This window comes from Panthera uncia, chromosome B1 (assembly GCF_023721935.1).
Source record: "Panthera uncia isolate 11264 chromosome B1, Puncia_PCG_1.0, whole genome shotgun sequence".
Classification (NCBI taxonomy): domain Eukaryota; kingdom Metazoa; phylum Chordata; class Mammalia; order Carnivora; family Felidae; genus Panthera; species Panthera uncia.
Window position 1 is genome coordinate 186,419,023 of NC_064811.1, and position 17,560 is coordinate 186,436,582.

The window sequence follows — 17,560 nt, forward strand, 5'->3', positions numbered from 1 at the left end:
CGCCCACGGACCCCCCCCCCGACAGACGGCTTCACGCTGCCCGAAGGCCGGGGGCGCGCGTGACTCTCGTCCGCAGTGCGAGGGGTGTGCCTCCCGCAGCCCAGGACGCGGAAGCGGGAGGACGCCCGGGGCTGGGAGCCGCTGCTCTCGCTTTCTCGTCGTCGCGCACGTCCTCCCGGGAGGCGTCCCGTGACCGGCGCGATGAGCGCCAACGAGGACCAGGAGGTGAGTCCCCCTGGCCGGGTTCCCCTTTCCCCCGCGCTGGCGCGGTGCCTCGGCTCCGAGGGAGGGCGACTGACCTCGCGAGGCCGGGCTGCGACCCGGGTCTGGGACGAGCGCCCCCGCACGTGCCTTCGCCCCTCTGCAGCGCACAGAGCCTGGCTGGGGTGCCCCAAGTTGACCGGTGTCCTGGTGGGGGGGTTGGGGGGGTGCAGGCGCGCGGGAAGGGGAAGGGTTAGCTTCTGCCTCCGCTCCCCCCACCCCATCTCAGTTTTGCAAGCCCGGGGGGTGGCCCCACGCCTCCTTAATAACAAGGATGAGTGTCCTTGGTTGGCGACCCAGTGCTCCCGGCTCACCTTCAGTCCTCAAGGTTCTTGTTGTAGCGCTTGTGTACTGAGTTACATTGTTTGGCATCTGATCACTTTTAAACTTTCAAATCTCTTGGCCGGTAGGGAGAGGCTTCCCTGAGTTAGTTAAATTTCTGGTGGAGGAAGATAATGACACTGGTTTCTGGCCTTATTGTTTGGTGGCATCATTTATCCATCTGGTGGTTGTCCAGTGGAAACGAAGTCTATTTTGAGCATACACGTGCCACCTGAATCGTATGGTTTGTGCTCAGATATTCTCTCGTGAAATGCCACGTTGACGTTGAATCATATGATCAGGGAGTAACACAGGTCATCTCTAAGGGGAACCTTCTCTAGCGGTGTCGTGTGTACAGATGGAAAAGAGTTGGCGGGGGGCAAAGTGAACGCCCCAGGGCTGCGCAGTGAGCTTGTGGGTAGACTCAGGACTGGAATCCGAGTCTCCCAGGTACGTAACTCACTCTTCATTTAGAATATATTTCTTGAAAGGTGGCACTTTCCATGATAGATGTGGTAGTCCCAATGTCCAACAAGCTAATTGATATGTGAATCCCTTCGAAACCGTTCTTGCCTGGTGAGTTTCTAAGCGGAGGCATGAACAAGTTGGTACTGTGAACCATGGAGCATAAAATGTAACGTTTCTCCAAGTCTGGCCCAGGGAGCAAGGCTTAGAACCTTTGGGGTGGTTGTTAGACAAACGGAAGCCTGTACTTTGCCTGGAATTTACCGACCTGGAATTCCTGGGGAGCCCAGAGATCTCTATTTTAATAATGGAATTCCATGCTTCTTCCACATGACTGACTTTCACATCTTTGAAGACACTTTTCTGCCCAGTTTTTCCGATGTCCTGTCCTCATACGCAGTGGCTCCTTTTAGCTTTTCTCCATATGTCCATTCTTTTTGTTCTTTCAGTCTCCTGGAATCGTGTCTGTGCACAGATTACGTTTATTTGTGTCCTGTTTTCTACGGGTAGTTCCTGCCAACTACAACCCTTTAAGTGCCGTGTACAAAGCAATTAGTTTTTCATCCTCCTTTCGTTTGTTTAGGTATCTGAGATACATTCTTCCACCCACCCTGTAAAATTTCATGTGGTTAGATGGTTTTGCAAGGGTATTCTGAATTCTTGGGCTACCAGCGCGATTCACTATCCCATCAAATTGTCATTCATAAACTTGCTAAGCCTGCCTTCAATTTTTGTTCCCGTCCTACTCCTTAGTTAAAATATGTGAAAGGATTAAGGGCAGGAGGAGGAGTACTAGATCTGAAATAAGGTTGTTGTTTCTGATCTAATCTCAGTTGCCCTTGAATCCAGTTTGAACTCCTGTATTTGTTTTCCTGTGAAGGTGGCAAGAGGTGCCTTGCCGAAACTCATGTGGGCCTTCCCCTGATGTGCCAGCCAAGTCACCCTCTCTAGGAAAGGGTGCTTCCATTTATCTTGCTGTTCGTCCGCTTGCCAATGCTCAGGGACTTCTACTCTTTATTCCCCTGGGACCCCAAGCACCGTTTCTTTAATAATCTGTTCTCAAATTTTGTCTTAGTCTGTAGAATTCATGACCCGCATCTTTTTGAAACGTAAAATACATACCCAAGTGATGTCTTTCCTTGCTTCTCTTCTCGGGCGTTCATCAGTCATCACAAGTGTGATGGAGTCCTCACCCGTCAGCCCACAGTGCTCTCAGAAATATTTCCAGGCAAGGATTATTAGTGACATTTTCTCTTGCAGTCCCTTTTGCGTCTTGGGTAGAGCCTTGTCAACCTGTTTCTAACCATCTTTTTTTTTTTTTTTAAAGTTCTTTCTGTTGTCCATTAATGTTTTTTCAAGTTTGGTATCCTGGGGGAAGGATTAAAGTAACTATTAGTATTAATATTGTGTTACTATGTTGCACATGGACTATATACATTGTATACAAATGTTATAAACATGGAAGGCGAAAAAGGTAGCTAAGTTTTACACAGTGGAATGGTCTTGAATGGAAACTGATCCATTTACACCACTAAGCAAAACTCACTTGATTCATTTCTTTTCAGATGGAACTGGAAGCATTACGTTCTATTTATGAAGGAGACGAAAGCTTCCGGGAATTGAGTCCAGTTTCATTCCAGTACAGGGTAAGACGCGGCACAGACAGGAGCCCTTGCGACTGTTCCAGAAAAGGATGAAGCTAAGGGCACCTGGGTGTCTCAGTCAGTTAAGCTTCCCACTTCAGCTCAGGTCATGATCTTGCAGTTCGTGAGTTCCAGCCCCGCGTCGGGCTCTCTGCTGGCAGCTCGGAGCCCAGAGCCTGTTTTGGATTCTGTGTCTCCCTCTCTCTCTGCCCCTCCCCTGCTCACACTCTGTCTCTTTGTCTCTCAGAAATAAATAAACATTAAAAAAAAAATTTTTTTTTTTTTTAAAAAATTGAAGGCTTGTTAAAAATGCTTTGGTTTTTTTTTTTTTTTTAATGATTTTGTATTTTGAATTTAGTGGTTTAAATTTATTACATCTTTGGGTTTTCCAGAGCATTTGAATGAAAGCTTCACCACCGTGACATCAGTTATTTCTAACTTTTGAAAACAATTCAGAAACTTTTTCTGAATTTTTGAAATTTTTTTATTTTTTCAAGTTTATTTATTTTGAGAGAGAGAGAGAATGAGTGGGAGAGGGCAGAGAGAGAGAGAGAGAATCCCAAGCAAGCTCCATGCTGTCAGCGCAGAGCCCCACAAGGGGCTCGAATCCACGAATCTGAGGTCATGACCTGAGCCAAAATCTAGAGTTGGAGGCTTAACCAACTGTGCGAACCAGGCGCCCCAATTCAGAAACTTTTAAAAATCAAGATAAATTTGTTTTTATTGTGACAGAATCATCAAATGTTAGAAATGGAAGAAACCTTGGAAATTATATAATTTTGCCTTCTAATCTTAAAGATAATTTTTCTCAGTCATAGCTTCCTAAGCTTTCCAAGCTGATCCTGATAAATACTAGATTTAAAATCCAGGTCTCTAATCCAAATCTAGAATTATTTTTACTACCTTATGTTATAGTCAAGAAAAGTTGATATTTTCCTAATTCCATGTAATCGATATGTGTGAATATTTTTTACATTATGTGTTATGTCAGTTTTTCTCTAAAAGGGAAATATAACTTATAACTGTTTTCAACATGAAACAGTACCAGTATCTTATTTTGTAAATAAATAACGTAAAAACCACTTATCCAGATGATTATAAGTGGTAGTAATATGAGAAAGTTTTTTTGTAAAAGATTTGCAGTTATTTATGTCATCATCTAAAGTAAGTTAGACGATACATACATAATTATAGACATCACAGGAAATAGATTATCTATAATTACTTTCTTTAGATATTCTCCCCTCTGCTCCACTCCTCTTGATTCCCTTTCAAGCTCAGTAATTCTTAGGCCACTCCATGGATAGGAAGACGAAAGACTTTGAATAGCCAAGGTTAACAATGGAGTTAAGTCCTAGACCTTCAATTTGAATCCGCCTGCCTGCCCAGACTTCCCCAATAACTGCCACTCTCCCCTTAGCAAATGGGAGACCGAGAATTGCCCCATCCTTTCCTAAATATCCGTTTTAACAACAGCAGCTACTCGTTGAGCACAGTGTATGGAATGTGGTAGGACGTGCGTGTGTCCTACAGGATGGATTTAAAGGGAATAAAAAGTGAGGTTTAGAAACCTTACCTTGTCTGTTGTGACAGTCGGAGGACAAGGGCACAGTCCTGGCCGGGTTATAGTCAGACCCCTCACTCAGTTCCTGTGCAGACTGGTTTAGTAGCCTGCTGAGCAGTTCTTCCCTTCTGGTTCTGTCCTCAGCTTCCCTCAGCACCTCCCCACTAGTCCTTTCTCAGGCTACTGGTCAGCTCTCTGAGACATGTAATTAGTTACCCCAGCCCTTCTTTTAAAAAGGTTTCTCCTGCCTATAGAATAAGGATTAAATGCCTTAGCTTGACACTCAAGTCCCTTCTGTTTGCCCCACACTGCCTCTCCAGATTTTCCCAGCCACCACTGTCCATTAGCCATAGTAGCCTGTGGAACATTTCTCTGCATTAAAAAAAAAAAATGTTTTTAATGTTTATTTATTCTTGAGAAAGAGAGAGAAACAGAGTGCGAGCGAGGGAGGGGCAGAGAGAGAGACACACACAGAATCCGAAGCAAGCTCCAGGCTCTGAGCTGTCAGCACACAGCCCAACGCGGGACTGGAACTCATGAGTCATGAGATCGTGAGCTGAGCTGAAGTCAGACGCTTAACCCACTGAGCCACCCAGGTGCCCCTCCTGCATTTTTAATACCGTGCCCATGGACACATCATTTGCTCTGCCCCTCACCTCACATCCCTCATCCAGCCTTCTTCTCCTTTAATCCCTCTCTCGGGCTCCTCTGTGATGTATTTGGGCCATGTCTCCTCGCCGTTGACTTTAAAGCCGAACTGGCCATCCCCCGTGTCCTCACACTTTGTTCCATCCCCTTGAACGTTTAATCATGACGCAGTTTGGTGTATTACCTAAACATCTGCCCCCGTTGAAGACAGGCATGGTCTTGTCTCTATCTCTGCATCTTCCATACCTAGCACTGCAGGAGCCATGTGGCACGTTGTTTACACGCACCTTGAAAGAGGACTCAGTGCATAAAGCAAGTAATTTTCATCACTTTTTTTTATCATCTCTGCATTTGAAACACAAGCATAAACCAAGTATGTAATCAACTTACGTAGGTGAATATCAACAGAGCCCTAAGTTTGACATAATTTCTAAGCCTCACCTTATATTGCTGTGTCTTGTGATTGAGGATGAGGGGAATAAAAATGTAGTGGTCAGAGAGAGTATAGGTAAATCAAATAACAATTTGGGATGAAATTTTTTTTAATCTGTTGCTATTGTCTAAAAATAAATATTAAAAAAACCCCAACATATATACTAGAAATATTACGGTGGAAATTAGCATAGCTTTGCGCAAGGAGATGCTGATTTGTGAGTTATTCCATAGTTGTGTTAGAAAAATCACCATTTTGGGGCACCTAGGTGGCTTAGTTGGTTGAGTGTCCAACTCTTGATTTCAGCTCAAGTCATGCATGATCCCAGGGTCGTGGGATCGAGCCGTGTGTGGGGCTCTGTGCTGAGCCTGGAGCCTGCTTGCTTGGGATTCTCTCTGTCTCTCTCCCTCTGCCCCTCTCCCCGACTTGTGCACATGTGCGCTCGCTCGCTCTCTTTCTTTCTCAAATAAATAAGTTAATTAATTTTTAAAAATCACCATTTTGCTGCTGCCAGCACAATGATGGTTTCGGGCAAGGGTCATTAATGGATGCTAAAACCTTTGGGTGAGAAGATGTTGCGAGACAATGTATTCATATGGTTTTGTAGTGTCACCCCACAGATTACTTCTTAATTACAAAATGGAAAAGATACCTTTACATTGAAGAGATTTGGAGAATATCACCTTAACCAAGTGATCAAGCTTAGTATCACCAGTGACGATTCCAGAAGATCTTATGTGCCTCCTTATCTGATGCTATGGGAATATACCACAGCACCTGCACAGTATCCTTACCAAAATATTTAATCAGACTTGGAATAGAGGAAACAATCAGTCCTGATCTGGGAACATTATACAAGAAAACTGCCCTCGATTATTTTTGTCATGAAAGATATTTAAAAGACAAGGTGGCTGGGTACTGTTCTAAGTTAAAGCAGGATTTAAATTTGGCAGCCAAATGTAATCCCTGATCCTTAATGGATTACAGATTTACGGGTTGAGGAGGTGGTTTATTAAAGACACTTTAGATATGCTTGGGGAACTTTTTAGATGGATTATGAATTAGATAATATTTCTGTATCAATGTTGAATTTCTTGGGTGTGATAATGGTAGTGTGGTTATAAAGGAAAACGTCCTTGTTTTTAGGATACTCTACCCAATAAATATTTCAGGACGTTTTACCATGTCTTACTTTCAAAGAGTTCAACAAAAAAACAAAGGAAAACAAGCCACCCGCCTGGGGCCAGGGGTTGGTTCTGTAGTGGAAAGGAAGAAAGGGAAATGGATGGAAGCAGAGGTATTTGGTGAATAAGGTACATGTCAATGAGTGCTCCTTGTCTTATTCTAGTTTCTCTGCGAGATTAACATTTTTCCAAGTGAAAAGCAGGGGCGAGCAAAAGAAATAAAAAAGAGGTCTTTAAATTATTCAGGTGAAGGGGGTCAAAAGTTACAGACTTCCAGTTAGAAAAAAGTAAGTAAGGGAAATGTAATGTTCAGCATGGTGACTCTAGTTCATAGTATCGTATTATATATTTGAAGGTTGCTAAGAGAGTAGATCTTGAAAGTTCTCATCCAGCCTAAGGCATTCCTAAACCTTATCTCTTTGCCTTTTTTCTCTAAATTTTACATTTCATTTTCTGGTCTCTTGGAATTGGGCTCATGTGTAGCAATTCACTTGTTCTTGATGCCTCTTATGATTTGGCAATTAGAAAACTTCAGACAAAGATGAAGGGTTTCAGGTTGGTTTATTATCTTTGTGCATTCCCTTCCTGTCCCCCACAGTTGATGTCTGCCTTCAAAAAGTTTTGATGAGACAAAAATTATGTAAGACAGTCTCGGTACTGGGAAAAGCTGAAGGGCTGCCTGGAGAGACAGGCCGTGAACATCAAAAGTCAGACTCTATTCATACGGCCCTCAACTCCTACGAGTTTTAGCCCGTACTCCTGAACTTTTCAAAATACTACGTTTCTGACCTGATCGTGAGCACTGGCAATAATTCATCATTTAAAAAGTCATAGTAAATACTCTGTCTTTGTATCACTTTTTACAAGCCTAAGATTTCCCTTTTCTTCAGATAGGTGAAAATGGCGATCCCAAAGCCTTCTTAATAGAGATTTCCTGGACAGAAACATATCCCCAAACACCTCCAATTATATCTATGAACGCTTTTTTTAACAACACCATGTGAGTAGTGTTTTGTTCTCATTGTTTTTTTGTAACACTCCCCCTTACTTTTTTCTCAGCAGTATATTTCTTGTGCGTTGTAGATCATCAGCTGTCAAGCAGAGCATATTAGCCAAGTTACAGGAAGCAGTGGAAATTCATCTCGGGACCGCCATGACCTACACATTGTTTGAATATGCCAAGGACAATAAAGAGCAGTTCATGGAGAATCACCACCCCATTAATTCTACGGTGAGCTTGTGATTAGTTTGGGTCAGGTTTTTTTGTTGTTCTTTTGCTTTCACTCTGCTACTAATTAATCCTTACTGGTTACTATTTTTTTTAATTGGAAGGAAATTTTGTGTTAAACGTTTTATCTATTTTTCAGACAGAGACACAGTGCGAGCTGGGGAGGGGCAGAGAGAGGGAGGGAGACACAGAACCCAAAGCAGGCTCCAGGCTCTGAGCTATCAGCACGGGGCCCGACACGGGACTCGAACTCACAAACGGCGAGATCATGACCTGTGCCAAAGTCAGCTGCTTAACCGACTGAGCTACCCAGGCGCCCCGATTTTGTGTTAGATTTAAAATAAGTTACATCTGAGTTAAATAAGAATAATGAATTTTAGATTTCTTGGTATTTATTTAACTTCAAAAATGAAATTGTATCCCCTAGATCTTACCCTTCATATAAGGCTAGAATACCTCATGTGCCTGCCCAAACAGATACTGTTGGGGCACCCGGGTGGCTCAGTGGGTCAAGCGTCTGACTCTTGACTTTGGCGCAGGTCATGGTCTTGCGGTTTGTGAGTTCGAGCCCCACATCAGTCTCTGCCCTGAGAGTGCAGAGTCTGCTTGAGATTATGTCTCCTTCTCCCTCTGCCCCTCCTGCATTCTCTCTCTTGCTCTGTCTCTCGCAAAACTAAACAAACTTAAAAAAGAAAAGGAATGTTATAAAAAAAAAGACATTGTTGAACCAAGTATTTTTTTTTAATTTATTTAATGTTTTCATAAAGCTTATAGAGGATTCTTACGTAGCACTAAGATACATGTGAAATTACTTTCTTCATGAGGCAAATTTAGTTGTAGATAGTCTTGCCACAATTCACTTTGAAGTTGGTGCAAGCTTAAAGAGACTTCATTAAGAGTATTTTAGGAAATAATCATCTTTCATGATCTTAGGCATCTACATATTAGACCCCTTTGCACCAAGTCATGTGCTTAAAGAATTTCAGCGGTCGGGGTCCGTCGAGTTTGGTGAACCAAACTGTAAGCTGTTTGACAGCAAAGGCTGCGTGTCTTCTATTTGAGCAATTCTGGCTTCCACATTCCTAACAGAACACGGAAGAACACGGAGGGCAGCCAGAGAGGCCATCGGGCAGGGCAGCAAAGCTCATGGCCTGTGGGCCAGATCACGTGGCCTGGAAAACCCTCCCTGCACCGCTTGCTATGTGATGTGACTTCTCTCGGTGGGAGGAAGGAGGCAGATGTGTTAACCTCACTAGGCTCGATTTATTCATTTGTAAAAGCGGGGATTATAACGGCATCTACCTCGTAAGATTGCAGTAAGGATCAGATGAGTACTATACGTACATCATTTACAGCAATGCTTGGCAACTAGGAAGCATTTTAAATTGTGTGGATCACACTCTGCATGAATCCAAATTGAAATCTTTTTCTTCATTTCTTCAGAGAATCAGGATTTTCTAGGTAGGCACATGCGATTTTCCTAAAGACCTACTTAAATTTCCAAATAAAGCAAATCAATTGAATTGTGAAGTTACCTTAGTACTTTAGAGCTTCAGTGTGATACTGGTGTCAGATCTTCTTTCTCGGGACCTGGTTATAATAATTGAACTAATATTATGTAAGCCCTTCTATGTGAACTTTCGGAAGAGTGACATCAATGTGCTAATGACACCTGCCCTAATAAATGAATATTATAATACAGGGTTCTTTTACTTCATAAATCTAAAAATTGTCAACTCACTTGTGGATGTGGCCATATTTAGTGTAATTCGATAAGTTTTAAGGCATTGGTATAGGAATTATTTTTTTTTCTAGATACCCATAAGCAGTATCATCTCCGTTGAAACTCCTAATACAGCCCCATCAAGTAAGAAAAAAGACAAAAAAGAACAACTTTCAAAAGCTCAGAAACGTAAGCTGGCAGATAAAACAGGTTTGTGTTTGTTTTTGTTTTTTTAATAACACAGATAAATAGGTTGCTTTTTAATATGATATGAGTGTTTAATCAGTATATTTAGGTTTAGAAGAGAAGGTCTCGTCTCTCCATTCTTGGAACATTTGGATCAGACACTGTCCTGGGTCACGGATATATATTGAAAGTATTTACCACTAATTCACCACCAGACATCACCACGTGAGGAGAAGGTAACTGAGCGGCAAAATAACGACAAAAGAGTCTTGAGACTGAGAAACAGCAGAATAGCATAGCAAAGTGGGTCCAACTCGTACCCTTCGCCACATGTTGGGATTTTCCTATTTGCTTATCTCTATGGGAGACACGTGTAGTACTCCAAATTATTTTGAACTCTAGCTTTCGTTTGAAATGAAGTTTGGTATACCATTCAGTCTTTGCACAAATAAATGGTTTAATGCTTTTGTCTGTACTCAATTCATTTTTTACAACTACAGTAAGATTTAAGAACAGAATTCCTGTGTCTACTAAAGCAGAGTCATTTGGTATGCACCTTTAGAAGAGAGTTCTAAATTCTAGCTCATACCATCAATAATGTGTGATCTCTTTATTTAACCTGAAAGTTTGCAAATTGGTATCAGTCCGTAAACTTTTTTCTGGTCAAGAACAATGAGGACATTACCGTGGACGCATATAAACATTTGAATACATATATATAAGTGTGTCCATGTGTACATATGTCTGTACGTGTGTGTGTGTGTGTGTGTGTGTGTGTGTGTGTGTTATTGATATAAGGTTACAAGTCGCCCTTCATTGAGAGGAACTGACCCTTGTACTTTGGTGAGGAAGTTTAAAATAATGCCCTTTCTTTTACAAAGTGATGGCAGTTTTTTGGTTGTTGATGCTTTGTTTAACATCCTGCGTGACAGGATGAAAAGATCACGACCCTGTGCTGGCCCTCAAGATACATTTTTGAAGTTGAATGGTTTGTGAAATAAAAAATCAGGGAATCCATTATACCTAATGTCAGAGCAGAATTAAAGCATGAACAACCGAAGCAGTGGATTGTTAGCTGTTGTAATCTATTCTCTAGAATTTTAGTTAATCTTTTTAAGCTGTAGCATTTCTGTTGGTTCGTCACCTGTTGTTTTCATACATAATGACCTATGATCATTCCCTTTCATTAATAGTTCCCTATCTCCATCTTTTTGGTGACGTCCACCTAAAAGGGATTATCTTTCTATAGTTATGGTATAGGAGTTTGGGACCTGGATTCTAAATAAAACTTGAATAGGACAGTCATGGCGCTACGGGTAGGTTTTAGTTACCCACATTGGTGCCCTGCCCCCATGCCCCGTATAACTCAGTAAACAGTGGGATAAGATTCTTACTGACATGAAGGAGGAAAGAAGTATTAGCATCTAAAATTGAGCTCCACTAATATTGCCTCTGTCCTATAAGAATCATGAGGTTAGTGTCTACTTCCCTGTGTAAAATTAATGTACTGGTTTTAAATGCAGATTTTGAAGATTCCATAAAATGAGATGTATATAGATATACCGAACATACAGGAAATCAAGCCGTGTTAAATTAAAACACTTTTATATTGTATTTATTAAACGATTCTTCAAGTTTAAATATTCTGTCACAAGAACGAAATCGCTTTGTAAACTATAAATTCTTACATAAAGTTTGAGCTTGTTTTCAAGTGCTCCCAATAGATTAAAGGCCTGTCAGATTAAACAATGTTAGATGAAATAAGTCCTATTTTCTCAGGCCACAAAAGTTAATAAAGAAGTTACCTGGGCCTCCTCTTAGTCTTGGGGCTGAACGTTTGTTTACAAGGTCTCTTGTCTTGAGCCTGGCTCCCTAGTGTGAAACACGCCCTAAGCAGCAAAGTAACACAACTCCTTACTTTAAATAAGCAGTGAGCTTATAGAAAGCAAATAAAATTGTACAAGTGCGTGAAACTAATAAATTGATTAGCTCCTCTTTCTGGCTTTTCCAGCTCACCTCCATATTTTTTCCCCCTTAGTATCAGGTTTTGTCTTGAATGAAATGGGGTAAATGTGAAAAGGGAGTACATCGAATTACTTTGCCAGTGTCCCCGGCAGAGCCGTGCTTCCAATTCCCAGTGACGATACACTAGCCTTCTCACTTCGTAATATGTGATTTAAATTTTAATTTGTTGCATGGGATAGTGTGCAAAAGCTGATTTATTCAAATGGTAATTAATTTAAAAATTACTGCTTGGGGGGCGCCTGGGTGGCGCAGTCGGTTAAGCGTCCGACTTCAGCCAGGTCACGATCTCGCGGTCCGTGAGTTCGAGCCCCGCGTCGGGCTCTGGGCTGATGGCTCGGAGCCTGGAGCCTGTTTCAGATTCTGTGTCTCCCTCTCTCTCTGCCCCTCCCCCGTTCATGCTCTGTCTCTCTCTGTCCCAAAAATAAATAAAAAAACGTTGAAAAAAAAAATTAAAAAAAAAAAAAAATTACTGCTTGGTCTTGGAAGTAAAGTCCCTATTTTCTCTTCTAGATCACAAAGGACAGCTTCCCCGAGGATGGAACTGGGTTGACGTGGTGAAGGTACGTAACGCGTATAATCTAAGCCTCAGACAGTTGTTACGATTATGCCGTCAAATAATGAAACTCATATCTTCCATTCTTTCCCCCCTCCACCTTTGAATTTTACTGGGATGGCTGTTTCCTTTTTTACTTCAGCATGTAAGTATTTTTGAAATATCCTTCGCATTCTTTTCTTTCCTACACCTTCAGTTTTAGATTTTCTTTTTTGAAATAATGGCAAATGTGAAGAACCAAGTTATGAGTACGCTAAAGTATGACTTTACGTAACTACCTCTGAATAATGAATGTGCCTCACTGTGACTCTGAACTAGCAGGAGCGTGTATGGAAGCTGAAGAAACAAGTCATTGAAAGGAATGCTTTGATTTCTTAATAGAAATGAGTTTTTTGGGTTTTGGAGGGGTTGTCTGTTGTTTGTTTGTTTAGAGCAAACCCTAGATGGGGTTTCCCATCACTGTCCACAAGAATTTTCTGTTTTTCTTGTTTAAAATCATTCACTTTTCACCTTGAAGTATTTTGCCAACTTCTCTCCATTGATTGTTTTTCTTGAGTTATTCGTAGTTTTAAATAAAGTGATACTTAGCACAGTAAGTTAATTCTCTCTGTAGGACTTCGTGAAATGAGTTTCGCATGACAATTAGTGCCACTGCTGCTGTGAGAAGTAATTGATATGATTCAAGAGTGGTTAAAGGTTAGGATTTTAGTGACCACCTACAAATACACGTAATGTATAAGCAGTATATTCTTTAAATTTTTTTTTTTTTTAACGTTTATTTATTTTTAAGACAGAGAGAGACAGAGCATGAACAGGGGAGGAGCAGAGAGAGAGGGAGACACAATCTGAAACGGGCTCCAGGCTCTGAGCTGTCAGCACAGAGCCCGACGCGGGGCTCGAACTCACAGACCGTGAGATCATGACCTGAGCCGAAGTCGGACGCTTAACCGACCAAGCCACCCAGGCGCCCCATAAGCAGTATATTCTTAAAGTTTATGTGAAAGTCAGTTCTCTGGGCCGTGGGATACCTTTTCTATAGAAACTGTTGAAAAGAAGCTTTGTGCTTCTAGAATCTAGTACAAAAATAGTCCTGGGAGTAGGGAACCATGAGCTGCCATTGTAATAAAGAAGCGGTATGTCTTGTCCCCTTCCGGGGCCAGAGACTGACCGTACACAAGACACCTGTATGGGAGCAGCATCTCCAGCATCCTCTCACTTGCCCAGGCCCCTCCACCGATGCCTGCTGGGTACTGCGTGTTGTCCCAGGTGTGCTTGTAGGTACCTCACCAGCTCGGTCGTTTCCCTCTGCAGAATGCTTCATGCCTGAGAACGAGCTGTCTCCTAACTCAGAACAGAAGTGCCTCTTTTCAGGCAGCAGATCTCCCTGGAAACTGGGAAGACGAAATTGTCCGATTAATCCAAAATTGTCCCAGAGGGGGGGATAGTACCCCTCCTTCCCTAGCTCCGGAAATTTCATTTTTTGTTTGTTTTTCAGAGAGTCCTCATTAATATAAATTAGAATTTCAAGAAACATAAAAGAAACGAAGATATAAATAACCCAGTCATTTTAAGAGGGAGGTTCCCACCGAGGCATGGTTTGGACTCAGAAGCCATTAGCCCAAGTGCTGGAGAATAGTTGTTTCTAAGTGTGGTCTTTGGACCCCTAGAGGTCATAGAGGCTCTCTGGGGGTCTGCAAGGTCAAAACTATTTATATCTTAACATTAAAGTGTTGTTCGTCCTTTTTCCGCATTCTCTCACAAGTGGACGGTGGTGTTTACCGGAGGCTGCGGGGAGTGTGATGGTGCCATCACTAATACTCTTCTGTTAGAGCACTAATAGAATGTGCGATTTTAGAGTCTTGTGTTTTCCAGAATTTTCTAAGGTAGTGAGTAGGTGTAGAATCTAAGTGTGTGTGTGTGTGCATTTTTACATGAAGTCAGTTTGTCCTTAATACTTGTACCGTGTTCTTGTTAGCCGTTTTCCATGATACCTGCTGTACAGTAGAAGCAGATTTGCAAAAACCCAGCTGTCTTCTGTTGAGCTCAATGATAAAGAAATTTACAAAAATGTAATACAACACTATTCTTCACATTAAGTTTTATTAGTTTGTTTTAGAAAATGCAGTTTTTCGTTTAAGAAATGTTATTCAGTTATCATGCAATGTGTTGATTGTTATTATTTATATGAATTAAATTTCTCAGTTTTAATTTCAAATGCAGTAGGTATAACCTACGTTAAAAACAAGTTTTTTAAGATCCTCAAAGTGGAAAGAGGAGGTGGGGCCAGAATGTTTGAGGACTGCTACTCTTAGCAGTTTCTGCCTTTCACAGCCTCTCACATTCTCTGGGGTCCTCGGGCTTTGAGTTCAGTGGGGATTTCTTGGTGGCTGGGTCTTTATTCTGGTCAGAATTGTGTGTGTGTCAATCTTTGGGGACATCCCCCCTCCCTCCCCACCCCCTGGCTTGCTAACTTCCTTGGATTGTTATAGAAAAGACTTGCAATTTAAGATTTGTATCACTTTTTTAAAACTGTACTTAATTTATGTGGGTTTTTTTTTTTGCCACAGTTTTAAAAATTTTTAAAGTTTATTATTTGTGATAGAAAACAAAAATAGGAGAATATTCATTTTATAAATGGCACCTGTTGTGGTTCCAATTTATTTCTTGGAAAACTTTGAGGGATGCCCCCCCCCCCCGCCCTTGATCTATTGAGGTTATATTTTTAATGAATCCTGTTTAAAGTAGCTGAGCCTTAAGATGAAAACTAGTTAAATAGTGAAAGCTGTAGATGGTGTAAGTTACGTGAATCTTGTTGCGTGGTGTTCTATCAACTATAAATATTTATTTCTGATGTTAAGTGGAAGTAATGAACTGTCAGATAACATGATAGCTTCACCTTGTTGACTATGTCTTTTATTTTTTTTTATAGTTAAGCAAAACTGGCTCTAAAGATGATGAATAGTGCTTGGAATTGGAGGCAAAGGAAGAGCGTCCTTTAAAAAGTAAACTGGGTTCGGGTTCAAAATCGTTCGTTACTCTTTTCTGGTATTGAGGTGGCTTTTTATAAAACAGAATTTTTTTTTTGTATGTTTCTTACGTGAAGAAATGTTTTAACCTGAAAGTTCGTGAAGAGATCTGGTCGTATGAAATTATTTTCACAAACTTGCCTTAATAAAAGGTGAAATGTTACCGTTTAGTATACCTTATAAAGGTGGCTGAGCTTCGTAAACGGACAAAATGGGAAATAAGTAATCAAGGTGAATTTATATGATCTTATTCTAGTGGCTGTGATATTTTTTAGAGGAGGCGGCAGCCCCTTGGAAACTCTCAGCCCAGTGGGGCAGAATGCCGAGTCCACGGTGTTTCTCCAGCATGGTCCTTACCAGTAGACTTCTCGTCTGAACAGTGTCTTTATCTCTTCTTTCTCTTAGTTACTGAAGCACAAGTGGCTTCAGGGAGACCGAAATACTAGCATTTGAACGTTACACATAATATTCTTGGTAGTTTCTTCTTCGTTTTCAAGGGTGCACCGCTTCCTTTTAGTAAATGAGCATCTGTCTTACGCTTTTCTCTCGGTTTGGGTCCTGATGTTTGACCGTGAGAGTTCTCAGTGGTGTATGGAATAGGAGAATATAAAAATAAATCTGCCAAATACACTCGAAAGCATTTGACTAGAAGTGCTGATGCCCATTTAAAACGTCTCTCTTTGCTGCATATGCCAGGACGGAAGTAAAAATGCCTTACTAGTTAATTTTTGTATTGTCGGAGACCGTGGTTTTAATAAATTCCTATTTATCTGCGACTGTGTGTTTCTAGTTGTCTGGTAACTGAGGTCTTCGAAGTGGTCTTAAAGCCACATTTCAAGTCTTGTTTCCCTTCAAGTATCTACATGGAATTCTCGGCCTGAGCATCTTTATCATAAGAGACATAGAAGTCTTTCAAATGCTGTATCATAGTTCATGCTTGATTGTTTTCAAAACCCCGAATAGGGAAACTATTAGTATAGCGTAAGCAGGAAGTTACTGGTGTGTGTGCGCGTGTGTGTGTGTGCGCGCGTGTGTGCGTGTGTGCGTGTGTGTGTGTGATTTCCAGTGACTGCATTTGCTCCCCGGCTTTAAAACCCTAAGAACTGCTGCTGTATTGTCTAGAATGGTAGACTGTCGGTTCCTCAAGTTATACCCGTGCAGCTTGGGTCTGAGTTTTTAACGAATAATTAACTTTTAAAGATGTGTCTTCAGCATAAGAGCAGTTTGAGTTGTATCCCCGGCTTTCCCCGGGTTAATATTAGGCTCTGTTCAATCGTTTGAATTGCAAAGTAAATACTGTGCAATCATGGTGAAGGAGTGTAATCTGATTTTCAAAAGCTGAATCACATTTCATATCTTGAAGTTACGTAATGGAAACAGTAAAATTCGAGACCACTGGCAAGACCACTGGAACATGCCATCTTTGGGGGGGGGGGCTTGCGTGCGTGGTTTTGGTTGAGTTGATTTGTTGGCTTGTTTTTAAAGAAACTGAAACAGCTATATCCGCCAGTGGGACGAACTGTGTTTTGCTCTGAAGACCGTGACATCGTTCAGGCTCACATTGTGGCTCCTAGATGACAAAGAATAATGCTAGTTAAATGCCAATGAACTATTTTTACTCTTTTTATATGAACTGTACAAATTTGGGGGGGGATGGTGGCAGTGGTGCCTCTAACTACCTTCTGTGAAACACTTGAACTTTCTCATCTGTATTGCCATCATCTGTTTGACACCCCAGTATATTTTCTCAAAGTCTGTTCACCTGAAACTGTATGGAATGACATGATTGATAAGCAATAAAACCTGAACTACACGCTCATTTTTCTATGTGTTTTATTTCAGATCAATTGCGAGAGAATTGTTGATTTTACAGATTTGCACAGACTTAGGGTGTAAGATGTGCCCTCCTACCAGATACTGTTTAAAATGCTGGGTTAAGAAGACATTTTGTAATGAGCTGACAAGAAGGTAGGGAGTACCCAGAGTCCAATAAATGAAGATTGGAAGCTTGAGGTTAAGAACAGCTTTGGTTTTTACAGAGTCGGGGGGCCCAGAAGACACATGAAGTCTGCGGTCAACTCAGGGTAAAAAGGGGCACACGCACACGCACGTATGCACAGCATGCCTGAGGTGGGGACCCTGAGGGAAAGTTCCCGTCTTGAAATTTGGTTCTTTCTAGGTGGAAGGGTGAAATGTAAACATGTACCCTCCTAATGACTTACACATTACCTCACACCTGGATTTCAGCCCAACTTCTTCCCCGTATGAGCAATCTAAAAAAAATCCCTCAACCCAGGATT

At 41.5% G+C, this 17,560-nt stretch overlaps 1 protein-coding gene across 3 annotated transcripts; it reads left to right on the forward strand.

Annotated features, from left to right (window-relative positions):
• The first annotated feature begins 72 nt into the window (after positions 1 to 72).
• RWDD4 (RWD domain containing 4) lies at positions 73 to 17,074 on the forward strand. Of its 3 annotated transcripts, XM_049632613.1 has the most exons (8): positions 73 to 225; positions 2,613 to 2,693; positions 7,410 to 7,519; positions 7,603 to 7,750; positions 9,563 to 9,680; positions 12,192 to 12,241; positions 15,164 to 15,236; positions 16,746 to 16,836. In XM_049632613.1, exons 1-7 carry the CDS (start codon positions 202 to 204, stop codon positions 15,194 to 15,196), a joined length of 564 nt encoding a protein of 187 aa, XP_049488570.1. In that variant the 5' UTR covers positions 73 to 201; the 3' UTR covers positions 15,197 to 15,236; positions 16,746 to 16,836. The 3 variants fall into 3 exon arrangements, with proteins under 3 accessions (XP_049488570.1, XP_049488569.1, XP_049488568.1); XM_049632612.1 differs by having other exon boundaries at positions 15,164 to 16,840; XM_049632611.1 differs by lacking the exon at positions 15,164 to 15,236 and having other exon boundaries at positions 76 to 225; positions 16,746 to 17,074.
• The last annotated feature ends 486 nt before the right edge of the window (positions 17,075 to 17,560 follow it).

Bases quoted from the DNA above. Each gene is read 5' to 3' on its own strand.
- RWDD4 (XM_049632611.1), top strand. From the start codon at position 202: ATGAGCGCCAACGAGGACCAGGAG. The intron at 2,694-7,409 runs GTAAGACGCGGC...CCTTTTCTTCAG, and splicing joins CAGTTTCATTCCAGTACAGG to ATAGGTGAAAATGGCGATCC. The intron at 7,520-7,602 runs GTGAGTAGTGTT...TGTGCGTTGTAG, and splicing joins GCTTTTTTTAACAACACCAT to ATCATCAGCTGTCAAGCAGA.